Source organism: Vulpes vulpes, chromosome 9 (genome assembly GCF_048418805.1).
Source record: "Vulpes vulpes isolate BD-2025 chromosome 9, VulVul3, whole genome shotgun sequence".
Lineage (NCBI taxonomy): Eukaryota > Metazoa > Chordata > Mammalia > Carnivora > Canidae > Vulpes > Vulpes vulpes.
Window position 1 is genome coordinate 106,160,144 of NC_132788.1, and position 16,843 is coordinate 106,176,986.

The 16,843-nt window shown below is 58.6% G+C and overlaps 1 protein-coding gene across 1 annotated transcript in view; it reads right to left on the reverse strand.

Moving 5' to 3' along the window:
• Nucleotides 1-16,843, reverse strand: part of KDM4B (lysine demethylase 4B) — a 137,044-nt gene that overhangs the window by 39,773 nt on the left and 80,428 nt on the right. The window contains 3 exon segments of the mRNA XM_072721702.1: nucleotides 6,051-6,188; nucleotides 10,518-10,621; nucleotides 14,553-14,602. Of these exon segments, the coding sequence (XP_072577803.1) occupies nucleotides 6,051-6,188; nucleotides 10,518-10,621; nucleotides 14,553-14,602 (292 nt within the window).

The window sequence follows — 16,843 nt, forward strand, 5'->3', positions numbered from 1 at the left end:
GGGCCCAAAGACATGACCCTGGCCCCCCAGACCCCTCCCACCTCCTGCTGAGGTAACGTTAACAGAGCAGGTGCTTCGTGAGAGCATTCCCACGACATTTACAAAGGCCACAGAGGAAGACATGACATGCAGCAGGACCCAAAACAAAGCCGAGGAGCCTGGGGCTCCTCAGGAGCTACCGTGTGGCTGTGACACCTGCCCACACGGGAAAGGACAGAGTGACAGGAGGCTTGGGGGAAGGAGCATGGGGGAAACACACTTCACACAGCAATTTGCTGCAAGCCCCATGCACCTGGCTGCCCAGCGCCATAAATCATAGGGTCAGCGAGGCGCAGACGGGCAGGTGCACAGCCGGACCTCCAACCCGGGTGGGTCGCGGCTCCCTGTTCCTCCTCACGCCTCCGCCCTCACCCCCACCCCGCCTCCTGGTTAATCGCTGAAGCAGGCGGCATCTTTCCCAAAATAGAAAGCACACAACCTAGACAATTTGGTTCACGTTTTACAGCAATGGAGCCCGATGGGCCCCAGGCTGTGCCTCAGGAGAGGCCTCCCCGCCACTACATGCAGTGCACTGGGGGGCCAGGGCCCTCTCCCCTCTTCCACACTCAGTAGCATCCCCCTCCCTGCTGATGCCTCTGGGCGGGGAGCTGACAGTTCCCAGGGAAGCTGAGGCCTCGGCAGGCGGCGGCCCAGACAGCTGGCGGAAAATCAGTTAAGTGCACCCAGGCTCCTGGCCTATCAAACCGGGTTTTAAATCTCTCTCGCTCTGTTTAATTCACAGTCAACTTCTGCATCTGCCTTGTGGAGTGGCCTGGGACGCCAGCACCGCCCCCCCCCCCCGCCATGGAGGAACGAGCCCCTTGTCAGCCCTCGCCCAGTGCCACCCACCACAGGAGCAGCCAGGGCTGTGCCGAGCTAATCCAACGTGGCAGGCAGCCTTGTCGGACTAATTCGAGCTCAGGCCTAGAACGGGTAGTGCGTGCACATTAATTTTCTCTGAGCAAAGCTGGCGCATCCCTCTGATCTCCCCCGATAGTAATCCCACTACAAAGCCTGCCCGTCTGAGCACGTGCCCAGGGAATTCTGTTCTTGGAAACGGAGCTCAGGCCTCAGGAGGCGACTCCACCACCCCAGCTGAGCACTGGACACCCGCCAGGAGGCGGCCACCAGCCTGGAGAGACACCTGCGGCTGGGAAGTGTGTCCTCCAGAACTCTCAACGGGCACCTGCCTCCAAGTGGGGTGAGGAAGACAGGCAGGGGGTGGACGTTCTGGGTCCAGCCCTCTTGTTGCTGTGACCTCGGCAAAGTCACTTGACCTGCTGGCCCCCCTGAGTCACCTGGAGGCAGGATGGCGCCATCAGTAAAGCTGGAGGGAGAGACTGAGGGGGAGAGAGGACAGGCCCGCTAAGAAACACCAGGGCTCAAAACAAAAGAGCAGCAGCATGTGACCCGGGGCTGGGCAGGCCCCACACCTGCTGTGCATGGGAGCCCTGTAGCGTCCTGGGGTCCCCAGGCCCCCACCCCTGCTCCACCTCTCACCTTCTCCCTGCAGGCCCAGCTGGCACCCGGATCCCTCCTACGCACGCAGTAAGTGCCCAACAGCACTCAGGCTGCTAACTCTGCATATGACAGTCTATGTTCCCGTTGCTCCCCACATGGCAGGGGAGAACGGAGGCTGGGCTGGAGTGACTGGTTTGGGCCTGTTGTCTGGTTTGGTTTTTAATTCCCATTTATAAAACAAACCAACAAAACCAGCCCTACCACGGACAGCAACAGCCAAAAGCTTCTGCCCCTAGGGGCTACAGGGCATTTACAGGGAGTACCCAGGAAGGGCAAGATCATTCCCCTCTCCCTGGAAAAGCTACACTTGTGCTTGTTTTTTTGTTTTTTGTTTTTTTTAAAAAGAAAGAAAAAAGTTGTAAGAAAAAGAAACCTACTGAGAGTATATGTTTTTAAGAGACCCAAACCCCACCACACTATGCTAACATCCACCGACATTCAGTCCACCCCCTATGCCTACCTGGTTACACATCTGTCACTCTAAGTGCCAGGCCCATGTGTCCCCCCTGCTGGGGGGTGGAGCTGCCAGAAAGCCCCTCCAACATGTCCCTGTAATCACTGCCTCCTCCTCTGGGAGTCCCAGTCCTGACCCTTGGGCCCTCCGTGGTCCCTGGTTGCACAGCCGGCTTCTCCTTAATTATGTAAAACCCTGGGGCCAATTTCCCTCCGTGCATCCCGCCTCCAGATGGAGGCCCAGTGCTGTGCCCAAGAGACCAGGAGCCGGGAAGCAAGGGTTCTCATGTGCTGTGCCTTGGTGACGGGGCCGTGGGATCCAGAAACTGTGCCAGGAATCTAGGACAAAGAAACAGGCAGTATTTTCCTGCCCGTCCTACCACAGGGCAAGCCTGGGAGGACTTGAGGGGGCCGTGTGGTTCTCCTCTTGCACGCTGACTGGTAGCGAAGGTTGATGCCAGCAGAGTGGCTGGGGAAGGAAAACCACTGAAGACAGCAAACACCAGAACACCACATCAACTTGACGGTGAGAGCCCAGGGCAGCCCAGCCTTCTGCTGCAGCGCCGCGGGTGCCACAGTGTGAATACTGCCAAGGCAAGGCCAGAGAGCACACCTTGGGTACAAGGCCGGGAGGAGCTCCCTCTGACAGCTCTGGCAAGAGGCTGTAAGCCTGGCTGCTTCCTCTGCAATTCTACCTCCAGGAGGAACCTGGGAACCCCTTTGGGCTGGGGGGCCGACTAGCGCTGGAGGGCTGGGACTCCTGCTGCGCTGGGGGAAATCAGGGCAGTGAGGCTCTGCAGGCGAATGGCAGTGGCATGAGGGCATTTGGCCTGGCCTGCTGGGCAGCCACAGCTCCCAGCACCCTCGCAGGCCCATCCAGAAGCTCCAGAGGCAGCAGTCATGGCACTGGGTGTGGAGGTCAGGACTGGGGGCCAACCTGCTCGAGAGGGCAGTGCCTGTGACACCAGAAACCCCAGGGGTTGGGGAAGGATGTACGAGGGTGGGAGCCAGGGCCAGCGGGAAAGGCCAGAGCCTGCCCGTGCCATCAGCCCTCCAGACCGGGGGCAGCACACTTCCTCTGCAATGGCCAGAAGGCAACTATCTTCCGTTCTGCAAGCCAGGTGGTCTCTGTAGCAACTCCCCAACTCCGCCTTTGCAGGCAAAAGCAGCCAGAGACAGCTTGTCAATGAATGGGCATGGCTGTGTGCCAATAAAACTTCATTTGCCAACGTGAAATCTGAGTTACATCTAAGTGGTGTCTTGCATACTCTTCTGGTGACTTTTTACCAATTCTTTTCTACCCAAAGATGAGGCTCAGGTTGCAGACCATACAAAGACAGCCTGCCAACTGGCCCATGGGGCCCCGGCTGCTGACCCTTGCTCTAGAAGGAGAAAGAACACGAATCCCTGAAATTCACGGAGGCTGGCCAAGTGCCAGAGGTTGGCATCTGCTGCGTCAGCACAGAAGTGGCACCACGGAAGAGGAACAAGGTGGCACCACAGAAGAGGGGCGGGGGGGGGGGGGGCGCAATTCCTGAGAGCAGGAGGAGGTGAAGAAGCAGGCTGAAAGTCTCTAAAATCGGGAAAGTGGGAACACTCTCCCTGGGTTCTGAGGGAGGTATTGGAAGGAACTGGCCCAAGCACAGAAGGGGGTGGGGAGCTCAGGCCACACAGAAGCCCTTGCTTATTAGGAAGAGCATCCTGGGATCCTCCCCCAACCGCACTCTCCATTCCCGCAGACGTGGCCTAGGACCCAGCAGGTCCCTGAGAACCACTCGACCTCAACAATCTGCCTGCCCCTCCTCTGCCTGACACGCCTCGGCTGTCATCCGCCGGCCAGGCGCCTTAGCTGCGTCTCCTGCCTGGACTAGTTACGGGGCAGCAGAGCTTGCAAGAGGCAGAAACCACTGCCCCGTCCACCGCCAAAAAGCCTGTGGGCCGCCAGCCAGGACTGCACGGACGGATGCCCCATGGCCAATGGCCACTCCCGGCTCACCCCCTCGCCTTCCCGCCACGGAGCAGGGGCAGCTGGGGTGGCTCCGCGAGGGAGCCCGGCACGGGGCCCGGCCACCCGCCTGAACCCCAGCTTGCGCGGAGCACTGCACGCCACTTGCTCAGTAATTTCACGCTACGCCGCCTGGCAATGTAAGCGTGGAGGCCCAATCTAAGGCAGCACTTCCCAAATGTCACTTGTTTGTGAACACATGGCTGAACCCAAAATTGCTTTTAATATCTGGGCAGTCCCCGCCGGCCCCAGTGCAGTTCCGGCGCTGACAGCACCTCCAGGATGGGCCTGCAATCTTGTCCAGAGCTTACGACTCAATCGTGGCTCCTGCCACAGCCGGAGCTCTCGCTGCACACCGGCCCCGTGGAATTGTCTCCCCATCCACGGTGCCCCAGGGTCACGTGAGCAAAACCACACACTCCAGGACATTTCATCATTCCTTTCGGTCAAAAGAAAAAATCCTGATGCTCCCACATCTCCCCTTTCAGTGAAGCCCAGCGTCTCTGCCAAAGACAGGCCCCCTGATAAAAATCCTGAGAATCTTCCCCGCAAAGCCCATTTCCTTTTCTAAACTGCACTGACACAGTGAAGCTAGACAAGCGGGTAATTAGAAATATAAAGGAGAGCCAGTCTGTCTACACCCGAGCTGCCTGCCAGTAGCAGGACACAAGCCACCTATGTAATCTTCAGTCTAGCCTCTGCGTTCAAAAAGTAAAAAGAAACAAGACGGCATTCACTTTCGTTATATTTAACCCAATCTATCCAAAAACACGGTCTACGTAACCAGCATGAACCAATTACTCGCGTGGTATTTCATGCCCTTTGTTACGCACTGAGCCTCGGACTGTCACGCTCACAGCTCAAGGCCACAACACCCACACATGGCCAGCGGCCTCCGTGCTGATCCCCAGGGCGTCACACCACTTCTGGGTCTGGTGAGAAACCCGCCAACTGCCCGGGGCCTGAGCGCTGACTCAAGACCTGGCCAAGCGACTCCTCGGAGGAATCCTCAGGCCCCAGTGAGGGAGGCTGGCAGGAAGCACCCCGTTTTACACTACACTGGCCCTGCTGGAGGGGGTTCTCCTGTTCCATGTGTCCCTGCACTAGAGAGATGCCTGTGAGTAACCGTCTGCAGCGAAGAGAGGCCGGAGGGGCTGAAACCCTGGACCAGAGCCCGAGACCAGCCTGATGGCAGGAGCATGCGTCTTCTGCAAAGGCCAGGGCAGAGGCCCAGGGCCGCAGTGGCAGTCCTGGGAGGAAGGCCCTTGGTACAAGCTGCACACGGAGGGCTGGGCCTGTTCCCACCAACAGCCCTCCTCGCTGCCTCCTCTCCCGGGCTCTATCCCCCCCAACTCGGGGATCTGGAGTCACAAGGCCTATGTATGTCCCCTCACCTGGACCCACACAAAGCCACCTCTGGCTCCAGGGGAAGCCAAGCCTAGTGGGTGGACACAACCCCATCCCTGCCCAGCAGCTCCCAGGGATCTGCCCATCAAAAGCTGTCAGTCAAAAGCACACAGACTGGTGAGCCAAGGAAATCTGGAAACAAGGGTTCAGTTCAGATGTCAAGTTTTTTGGCCAAACATCAGCCCTCTGAGAACAGGAACAGCAAATTCCCAGGAAAAGAATCAGAGGAGTCTCCTTGCCCCTCAGCAATCTCCATGGACAGCCCAGACACCAGAAAGCCCTCGGGCCCAGAGAGCAGGGTCTGCCGGGGAAGGAAAGCCCCCCGCTGCTGGTTGCAGGCCCCAGGCTGATGCCCCAGACACGTCCACTCACCTGCCCCATGCCTCCTCCCTGCTCCTTCCAGGTGAGGAATGTCTTGGGGTGAGTTCACTGAGGAGCCCAGAAACGGACCCAGATGGGAGACCAGGCCCGGGAGGCCAAAGGGGCCCTGGCCCCAGGGAGGCTGAGAGGGGTCAACCCCCACTTTTTTATTTTAAGATTTTACTTATTTATTCATGAGAAACACACACACACACAGAGAGGCAAAGACATTTAGACCCTCTTTACAGGTTCTGCGGGCACTTACCTGAGTGGCCACTTTGCCATAATCAATCCACCGCAGAGTGGCGAAGTTGGTAGATTCCGCACAGTTGAACCCGTGATTGAAGCCGGCATGGTAGCCGTAGGGAAAGGTGATCATGAACTCCCCGGCCTCCTGTGTGATCTGAGGAGGAAAAGGCCGACAGGTGAGCAGAAGCCAACAGGTGAGGGGCAAGGCCCAGAGTCGGGGCAGCAGTTACTGCGCAGCTCACCTGCCAGAAGCCGTGCTGGCCCGGGGTAGACAGGCTGGTGGCAAGGGCCACCAGGAGCCACCAACAAGCATGGCAGGGCCAGGTGGGCTCAAGGATTTCCCACCAAGTGCCACGGAGCCCCGGCTTCGGGAGCCAGGCAAGCTCTGTCAGGTGGAAGGCAGCTCTGCCTAAGTCCCAGGGCTTCGGCCAATTCCCCACAGGCCTTTCCAGCAGGTATGGCCGTGGCCAGGATGAGAGCTGCTGCCCGCGCCAGGCAGGGCCCCAAGGTGACAGACACTCTAGACACACGGGACTATTGAATGCTAGGCCTCCAGGGACTCTCGGGAGAGAGGTGGCCATGGCCCCCCTGCCGTCCACTGGGAGACGTTCTGACACAGCGCAGGGGCTGGGGAGGAGGTGCAGACAGCACGGGCAGCAGCTGCAGAGCCCCCCGAGCACAGGACGGGGTGTGCTCCAAGTACAGGGTCATGCCCTGTGAGGACAGGACGTTCCTGGGAAGTGACCTGAGCCCCCAGCTGTCGTAAGCCTGGGTCTGTCCCTTACATCCCAGGAGGTGGCTCCTTCCAAGCGAGGTCACAGAGGCCGGAGAAACAGCGTGTTAGAAGGACACAATGTCAAGATCAGAACTCTGTCAAATGCTGATGGTTCTAGACCTATTCAAATGGTGTGATCTGGCCTCAGAAACAGAGAGACCCAAACCAAGGAGCTGGGCCTGAGTGACAGGGGAGAAGGTCCACAATGAGCCCAGATGGAGGCTTCTGGAACCCCCACCCTAAGGCCTGCAGGAAAAGGTGGGGGTGCCGTCCACCCCCCACCCCTGGGTGGCACTGAGCCCATCACTCAAGCATCCTGGAAGACGTGGGAGCCGAAAGAAGGCTGACAAGTAACAGTCCCACTGTCCCCGAACACGCGAGGAGGGGCTGGAGGCCCGATCCACGGACGTGGAGACCGAGGCTGGTGGCAAGGGAGGGAGTCTCTCTGAAGTCCTTGACGGAACACTGGGTAGAACCCACAGGTTACGGGTTGTCGGAGGTTGGGAGTAACAGGAATGGACCGCCGTGGGCACAGCGCCAGGCCACCAGCAACTCCGACACTGTGAGAGGTGCCTCTGTCACTACGTTCCTTTCTAGGGCTTCATGAAACGGCTTCGCAGGACTGCGCTCCCTGTGTCTGTCTCTGTCCCTTCTCGCTCATAAAGGGAATCCCGTTGTGCAGATGTGTTGCGAGGTACTTCCTCATCCTGGCGACAGACCTTGGGCTGGCTCTGGAGTGGGGCTCCCACGAGTGGAGCTTCGGGAACACTGTGGGCCAGTCTTCACGCACATGCGTGCTTGCATTCCCACGGGGTCCCGAGAACCTGCGGAGTGGTTTTCTGCAGTGGCCACCCATTGTGCACCTGCGGACCCCCCAGCACTCTCCCCATCACTGGCATTCAGGGGTGTCCTTCCCGGCCGGCTGCGGTACCCCCTGAGGTCTACACGTGCCCACACCTCCTTTTGCCCCCATTTATCAGGTTGTTCATCTTTCCACTGTAGCTTTGTAGGAGTTCTCAAGCTCGCTAATCTTTATTTCTTCCTCTAGAGAGATGAGTAGAAATTGCTGGATTCATTTAAGTAACCAACAAGAAGTCAAGCCCTGAGGGGGTGGGGGGCGGGAGACGGGGGAAGGGTGGGGGGGACTTCCAAAAGCCAACCGCAGAGTCAAAAATCAATCAAAACTGACACAGCCTGGAGAAAAGCCAGTCCTTAAGAACACGAAGATATTTTTCTTTGCAAGTAATGAATTGCACCAATCAAGGGAAGTCAGCGTGCATTAAGTTATATTTTTAAATTCCTGTCCAAGTGACAGGCGTGTGGGGGATGAAGCCCATGCACGGTAGGAGGCGGGGGCGGGGAGAGAACCCTCAGTGTCCCCGAGGGCCCAGCAACCCCCGGCCACAGCAAGGATTCTCTGGGCTGGCTCCTGCCACAGGACTGTGTGAAATGGGTGACAGATAAAATTAACATTTAAGGATTTTTTTTTCTTTTAAAATGTAACTACTGATTTTTCTTATCCTTTCCGAGTGGACCATGGACAGCGTAGCATCATCTAGCTCTTGCACCAAGCCCATTGGCCTGCCCCCTCCCTCCTTCCATCAGGACGCAGGCAGGCAGGCGGCCTGGCATGAGCTGGGAGCCTCGCGGGCACGCTGTGGGGTCCCTGTGGGGCCTCGGGGCTGGGGTGTGGGGAGGTGCCTCCACCCGATTCAGGCAGATTGCAGGGCCTCCATTACCTGACGGCCCCTCCATAAACCAAGGCCTAGCAGAGATGTGCTCTGTAAGGACGGCAAGATGATGCTCCTGTCACAAAACCTACACCCTGGCGGCTTCGTCTCGAGCCCACAGTGTCTGTCCTCCATGTCACCGCCGTCAACATTATCCCGACAATAAATTAGGTGGCACCTGGGATGATGGATAGGACGTGCGGCAAAGTAATAAGCAGTGAAGGGAACGCCAGCCCCGAATGCCAGTCATGGAGAAAGCCTGAATTCAGCGGAGAAAGCCTGAATTCAGCGGCTTCCTCGAGCTCTCGCAGAATAAATGAGGAAGTCCGCGGCAGATTACAGAAATACACACTTTTAATTATTAAAAAGCTCTGCTATTGATCTGCTTTTTCTTCTAGAAGTAAATACCATTACAAAGATTTATAAGTGGAGTGCGAGAGTCACTCCCCCCCAGGGCTGCCGGGAATTCAGATGAGGGGACCCACGCGGACCCTGATGGGGCATTCATCTGGAGCGGGCCACTGCTCCCTGCTGGCCCAGCGTCGGCCTTCGGCCCGCAGGCCCCGGGTAACCACTGATGGCCCATGGACAGCCAGGGGCCGGGCTGTGGAGAAGGGACCACGGTCTCTGAGTGCCAGCTACCCCGGGCCGGGGGCCACCGCCTTCAGGAGATCTGCAGGCATCTCGTGCACAAAGTGCGGTGCAGGCAGACAGTGATGCAGGAGAAAAGAGGGTGCCCCCCAGCCGACTCTTCGGACTGGCATCTCTCCCCAGGAAGCACCGCCTCAGAGAACATTCTCCACAAACCACAGGAAAGCAAGTACTTCTCGCTTCTGTGAGCAATGCCGTGTCTGTCTGCAAGGTTCCTGGTAACCAGCGTTGTTCAAATCAGAAGATGAGGGGAGGGGAGGGAGGCATGGAAACCTGCATTTCTCAGAGCAGAACATCCCGCTATCTGATGGACGAGCCCGACAGAGAGAGCGAATCCCCGATCTGAGCACTAATGCTGTAGGCGATTTGATTGAAATGTCAGAAGCAATTTCCAACTCGCTGACACTCCCGGCAAGAGTGCAGCGTGAGGGTCTGATGGCAGAACTTGCTCCCGTGCCCAACAAATGCTCTTGTAGGGAGACCTTCGGGAACCGGATCCCCAGGAGGGTCCCTCACTCCTGGCCTGCCCCCACCACCTGCCCCATACTCAGCCAAGAGTCTGCTCAGGCCTCCCCGGAAGGTTCTAGGCACATCCCCCCTCGTCTGGAGCACCCTGCAGACACAGGCCTAGACTTTCCTATCTAGGAGGCTTGTCTGCAGGGAAGGGACTGGCTGCAGTGGACACCTGCTGAGCCCCACCCTGGGCGCAGAGCCCCACCCCACCTTGGGCAGAGCCCCTGACAAAGGCCCAGGCCCGGGTGCTGGCCTTCCTCCCCCTTACCCTGACTCCCCAAGCTTCAGGCCTCACTCATCACAGCCTTTCCCAGGGACAAGCAAAACGCTCCCTGGAGCAGCAAATTGAGTGAGTTCACAGTCTTCATGCTGGGGGAGAGCCAGATATTTCATTTCTAAACAAGTATTCATTCTTACAAAGGATGTCTGCAGTGGGCCATAGGGTGCGGCCAGAGACCAGGGCGATGTAGGGGGGTGGAGGGGCCCGCCCAGTTGTCCTGTGGCTTCCTGGGAAGTGGGCAGGAGCTGCCCCCACATGGCAACCCTGACCCTGCAAGACCAGGCAGGGGGGCAGCCAGCAGCCACACCAGGCAGGGGACTGAATTTGAGTGGGGGTGGGAGGTAAGGCGAGACCCCCCCCAACTCTCCCCTTTCCATCCTCACCCTCCAACCACAGCAGAGCTACAGGCTGACTACCCAGCCAATCTGCCTTCCCCTAGCTTGCCAGTGTTCTAAAACCTTCTCTGGGCTTAAGAAGCCAGTTTCTTGGGACATTGGTGGTCCCCTCGGCCGGGGCACAACAGCCCCTACGTACCCGGCTGAACGGGATCCCATACTTCTTGAGGATGATGGGCGAGATGAGGGTCATCTTGTGCCGCAGGAAGGCATCACAGCCCTGGGAGCTCCCGGGGAAGAACCCTGGAGCAGAAAAGATGCACATCAGTCTGACAGGCCGGAGCTGAGCAGGTCTCTTTGGGACAGTGTTTTCCCTCCCATCGAGGCACAGAGTATGGAGAGCCTATAGCTCCAAGGGAAGGAAAGGCACAGGACCCTGTCGCAAAGCCGTGTGGTCTGCTGGTGGCAGTGATGGCAGCCCTCAGACCTCCAGTTAGTGAGTCCAGAGCCCAGGCTGGCCAGGGTCATCCATGCAAGAAAATGCACCCTCGAAGTCACAGGTGGGGTGAAGGCCAGGGCACAGCTGCACAGACCTCCCCGCTGGGCACACCCCAGATAAAACCTGCTGCATTGCATGTGCCCAGTGGCAGTCAGGGAACAGGACACGGGAACAGATGCTGTCCAACCAGGGAGTCATGAGCAGTACCCCCACACAACCAAGTCTGAGACAAAGAGGAAGAAAGGGCCGCCTGCAGGCACGGGCTCTGCCCGGGTGTACCTGTGGCCCCCGCAGCAGGCAGGGAGATGGGGCCTCTGGCTTTCGACTGGCCCCCCGAGGCCCACGGATTGGTGGGAAAGGGCAGAGCGGCCTGACCCAGGGCTGCCCCTCTGCTGCACGCAAGGTGGCTTGAGTTCCGGTTTGGGAATGCTTGCTTTCTCACGGTATTACCACGTAACTCACTTAAGGCGATGTTCTTAAACGTACAGAGGTCAGACCATCACTCCACTTGCTCTAAAAAGTGTGCTTAACGCAGTTCGGGGACATTTCCCGACCACCCATTGGCTGAAGCTCAAATCAATGACAGGTAGGTCTTGTAGATAAAGAAGAGCCCAGGGCAAAGGTGCTGGGCTCCTCACCCAGCGTCACCGAGAGGCGGCGAGGTATGGGATGGGCTACAGCAGTGGCCGGTTGTCCCAGGGTCCGACCCCCTGCAGGACTGCCCCCCAGGCACAGCCGACCTTCCCGGGAGCCGCCCCCCGACCGTGGGCCCCCAGCCTCCAGGCCAGTGCACTCCCCGGATGGGTCGCCAGTTAGAGGGCACACTCGCGTGTGTGCATGTGCTGTGTGTGAGCACAGGGCCTCACTCACACACCTGCTGGTCGGGGAGGGCGGCTCCTAAGCCACAGTGTCAGGGGGTGGGGGTTGGGAGGCCCACCAGCAAGGACACGACTGTGAGGTTCTAGAAAGAGCGAGGGATTACTGAATCCAGCAACTTTCCTCAGTGCTAAAAGCGTTTCAATTAGAGTTATGGCCCCTGCCGCCCGGCCCGCGGCCTCTCTGCAGTCCCTCTTTTTAATGCACAGTTTAAGTGGCTCTCATTAAAGCTCTAATAAAGGCGCACATTTTAAGTGATTAGCACCAATAACGCGCCAACACATTAATGCTCTCTCCGTGGGCTCCACGACTCTCCCAGCGAGCCCATTTGGAGCTCGGCTATTCATTTTCCATATTCATCGCAAACTCATTCCATCCATCTCAATAATGGAATCTGTGACGCATGCCCCCAAAAAAGTTTGGAAGGGACACGGAGGAGGGCAGTGACTCACTGCCCTAGAACCTCTCCTATCCTCCCTCTGAGGAGGGGAGCTCAGGCCTGTGCGAGAGGCACAGGGGAAGCTTGTGGTCAGCCCTCCAGCCCTCCCACCCTCCCCCAGGGCTGACGCCCCCCCCCCCGCCCCCCCCCCCCCCCCCCCGTCTCCCCACCAAGGTGGGACTTCACGAGTCCACACTGTTCACAAAGCAACTACTCAGATGGGGTAGTTCCCACAGGCCTCTGGCTCCTGGCTCGTCCTCTCCCAGCCCCGGCCCCTGCGCCTCCTGCATGCGCCCAGAGAGCAAACCAGGCCAGATCCCGAGGCAGCAGGGCCCCCGCCTGCAGGAAGGACCCAGGGAGCAGGCCCAGCTCCAGGGAGAGTGGCCATGGCCCTCAAAGACTCCAGTTCTAGCTTTTCTAGGGGGCACTCGGATCATTCAGAAGTTTCTTTCTGGGAGAAAAGATACAGAGGGGAAGAACATACTGGGCGTGGCTAACTGCAAAATCCAGGAGGACGGGAGGAGCAGGGAAGTAGGCAAAGACGGGTACCGACCCCAGCAGTGTGGTCACCAGAGCGCCCCCTGAACCACTCCATGGCACTTTCTTCCACGGCTCTGTAGGTGTGGGAGGCTCAAGAGTGGCCCCCGAGAACCTGTATCTGTGTTCCCTTCCATGTAGCAGGTGGGGTTAAGTGCAGGACCTCAGGATGGGGACCCCGGTGTCACCATGGGGTCTCCACAGGAGGGAGGCGGAGGGGAGGCCACGTGACCACAGACAGGGACACAGGTCGGAGCCCCTGCCCCTGGAGGTGGGAACGGGTGGGAGAGCCTGCACTGGAGTTCAGCCCAGTTGAGACTCGTGTCGGACCCCTGACCTCCAACCCTCCAAACACAAGGGAATGAGCCTAGGGGTTTAATTAGGGCTCTTTCAGGTTCAGAGCAAAACTGTGCTGCTTAGAGCCACAGACTCTGCGGTGATTTGTTACAACAGCAACAGGAAAAGAAAACAAGACGGAGGGATATTTTTTAACTTCTCTTTTAAAATTAACAGTGGTTTTTTAAATTCCTATCTTAACAAAATACTTCGGAGAAACATTTTAATTTGGTTCTGATTTTAGATATTAATAAGTAAGAGAAATCGCTTCTTGCTAGGACCATAACTGGCATCTCTATGGGGAGAAGCTCCTGATGTGGGGTTCAGCGAAGGCAAAGTCCGGGTTTCCAATACGGCAACACCTCCCCGGGGCTGGGGAAGCCTGGGCCTGGGCTCTGGCCCCAGTCTGTGACAAGCCTTCCTCTGTCCTCGTCCTCAGGGAACCTGTGTGTAGCAGGCATTTGCTGAACAGCTGGGCCACGCCGACAGCAGCTAGGACAGGAGGCCCATTTTTCAGAGAGCTCCACCACTTCCATCTCCAAAGTCAAATCAGGCAGGGGAGGAGCACAGTGGCCACTCCCTGGGGGAGGCACAAGGAAGGGACAAAGGACGGCGGCAGGACGTTAGGAAGGCTGCACCAACGCTGAGTGATGCCTTCTGGAAGATTTCATGGAGATCAGGGGAGAGGATCAGGGTGATGAGATGGGCCCCTACACTGTCCAGCGGCTCTCCGCCCGCCCTGCCCGCCCCACCACTGCCTGCCAGTGAGGGCCAGACCCTCAGGCCAGCAGGGTCCTCTAGCACCGTCCCAGGCACTTAACGGCCACCTGATGTCAGAGCAGAGCGCAGGGCACTATGATGGGGAGCAATGTGGGAACCCCTCCTGCCTCTCTGTCAGGGTGGCCAGGGGCCTCAGCATCACCTAGATGGGTCTCTGGCTTGTCTGCAAGGATCCCACGTCCCGAGGGCCTGCCCTGACCCCAAGGGGGTCAAGCACCCCCTCTCCAGACACAGCCTGGGACCCTCTCTGACCGATCTCATCGGCCCAAGAGGCCCCGGGGGGTGGTCTGCGGGGGAAGCCCAGGGAGGCCGGCCCCACACACACAGGCAGACAGCTGTCCAGTCACCACGCAGCTGCGGGGCATGAGAGGGGGAGCCCCCCACAGGACCGCTCGCTTTCTAGACTAAACCCAGACCTTAAGACTTAGAGGAGAGCGAGACGCAATACCAGGCGCCGGGAGGGAGACAAAAGAACACGGCTGCCCTCCCGGGCCTGCGGGAGCCCGCAGTCATGTCTGGCAGCTCCGTGCTAACAAATTGGAAAATAGAGTTTAAAGCAATGGCATTCTGTGCGTCGTGCACGATGCGATAAACCCCGGGGCGGGGGGACCGTGATCTGATCACAGGAGGGAGAGGAGACGGAAAATCAGATGGTGACGCCTCCGGCACGCCACCGAGCCAGGGATGAGGGAGACCCGGGACCATGCGGCTGCCCCCCCGCCCGCCGCCTGCCCCAGCCCAGGTCCCAGCCCAGGGGGTGCACCTACCGATGGCCAGCCGCTCCAGGCGCTTGCCGTGCTCCGGCGGGATGGCGTACCTACGAGAGAAGGGGGCACGTCAGATGCCACATCAGTCGTGTGGCCATCGCACCCCGAGGGGGCCCTGGGGCTGCGGCCTCGGAGCGGGAGTGGGAATGAAGTACAGGCGGGGTAGGCGCTGGGAGCAGGGTGGGTGTCAGGGGAGGGCGTCAGGGGGAGAAGGCCACAGTCCTGGGCCTCCACAGACCGCCCTGGCCGCCCCTGATCAGTGGCACCAAACCTGCACGAGGCTTAAGAGGCAAAACCCCAAAATGCACTGGATGGGAGCTGCGGGGCAGGAGGGGAGACAGGGAGGCCCCCAGCCCCACCCCTGCCATGGCTGCCTCCCTGCCTCCTGCTCCCCCAGGCCCAGGAGCCACCGGGGAAGAAGGCTTAGGAATGAGAATCACCTCATTTGTCACCACTCCCTAAGTTTTATTTTAACACATTTTACATTTGAAAGATTCCTGAGGCTCTGTCATAAATAAGAAAGATGTAACTTTAAAGTTTGCAAACAGATGAAGCCAGAGTGACATCCTCACTAATGCTGTGTGCAGAAGCTGGCCTGCTGGGATGCGGGGACTCTCTCCCCGGTGGGGACAGCCCAGGCAGGGGTGCCGAGGAGCCCCGGCCCAGCTGGCAGGCCACCCCGGACTTGGCAGGATGAAAACCTCCATGTCCAAGACAGGCAGACGGAACCGGTGTATGGTTCTTAATGCCACCAAGCACTGAGCGCAGGTCCGTCCGTCTGTCTCAAGGAGGAAGGGGCACAGTAGGGGCTCCGTCTACACAACTACTACACCACACCTGAGTCCTGTCCGGGAGAAATTCCAGGGCTACAGTTCTCGCCCAGGGGTGATCCTGCCCCAGGGGACACAGGGCCATGACTGGGGACATCCGTGGTTGTCAAAACTGCAGGACGAGGTGCCCCTGGCATGGAGGGGGCGGGGCCGGGGATGCTGCTCAGCTCTCACAGCCCCCAGGCCAGCCCCGCAGACGGTGACCCTCCCCATGTCCACGGTGCCAAGGGGAGAGACCCTGCGTCAGCACACCTCACGTTCTAGAATGAGTCAGACGTGGGGACACGTGGCGTGGAGCACCCTCCTGCTCCTTCACAGTGCAGGAGGCAGGATGGCAACAGCCCAGGACGTGGAAGCCAGCCCGGACTCTGCAGCTGGCTCAGCCCATTCCAATCGAGAGGGTTATTATTGCTTTTTAATAAAATAAAAGGGGGCAGGGGCAGGAGATAAGGCTGTCTCTAATCTAACAGGATGAAAATAATTAATTTCTGGGCACATCACAGGGCCCTAGAGGAGATGGCACGGTACCTTCGATTCTGTTGTCACCGGAGAATTTTCCACTGTCTGGACAAAGATGAGGTGACTCTTCTTTAAACAGCCTTTTATCACTTACATAAAGACGATAAAGTTAATCCCAATCCCAAACACCTTTGTGGGATTAACATCCCCCCAAACAAGGAAATGAAACATTCCGGTCCTTCTGGGAAGATGCCGGAGGACGGGAGGAACTAATTTATGGCTCTAAGGCTGTGATGATTAATGCAATATCCCCAGCCTACAATGCTGCTTTCACTTAATTACCGCCTGTAATTGGGAGTTGTAAAGATAAGATTAATTGAATCTGGTGGATGTTAAAAGTTTAATACATTGGAACGTGGCTCCTCTGTTATCGGAAAGTACAGACTGCAGGACGCTGGGCTGAGCGCTCAGAAGAGCAGCCCCTGGAGGGATTACAGAGGACGGGTGGACGGGAAGCCGACAGCCACGGGGACTTCTGGGCTCCCACCACTCGGAACAAGCTGGCGACAGCCTCAGGGTGCCGAGAAGCCCCCACGCCAGCGATGTGCCCCAGCTCCCCGCTACCCCGGGGGCTCGGCAAGATGCAAACCTCAGATGTCAGGGGGGCGCCTTACAACACACAGCTCTGAGCGAGCTCGGGGCTGTCTGCCCCAAGGAGGGGAGGTCAGTGAAGGCTCCGTCTGTACGTCTATTAAAACATGCTGGGCCCTTCTGACGGCTGGGAGGAACTCCAGCCCTCTGGGCTGTAGGTTCCCTCGGAGCCCTCTCTCCACACCACGGCCGGCCAGGTGCCCTGGGAGGCCCTCCGCCATGTGGACCCAGGTGAGCTGGCTACAGAGCTAGCTTCCCAACAGGGACAGACCTTTGCCCCTGGAGAGAAGTCCCCCCCAGGCCCCATGGGGCCGCCACAGCAGAGTCCTGCCACCCTCGTCACAGCCCCGT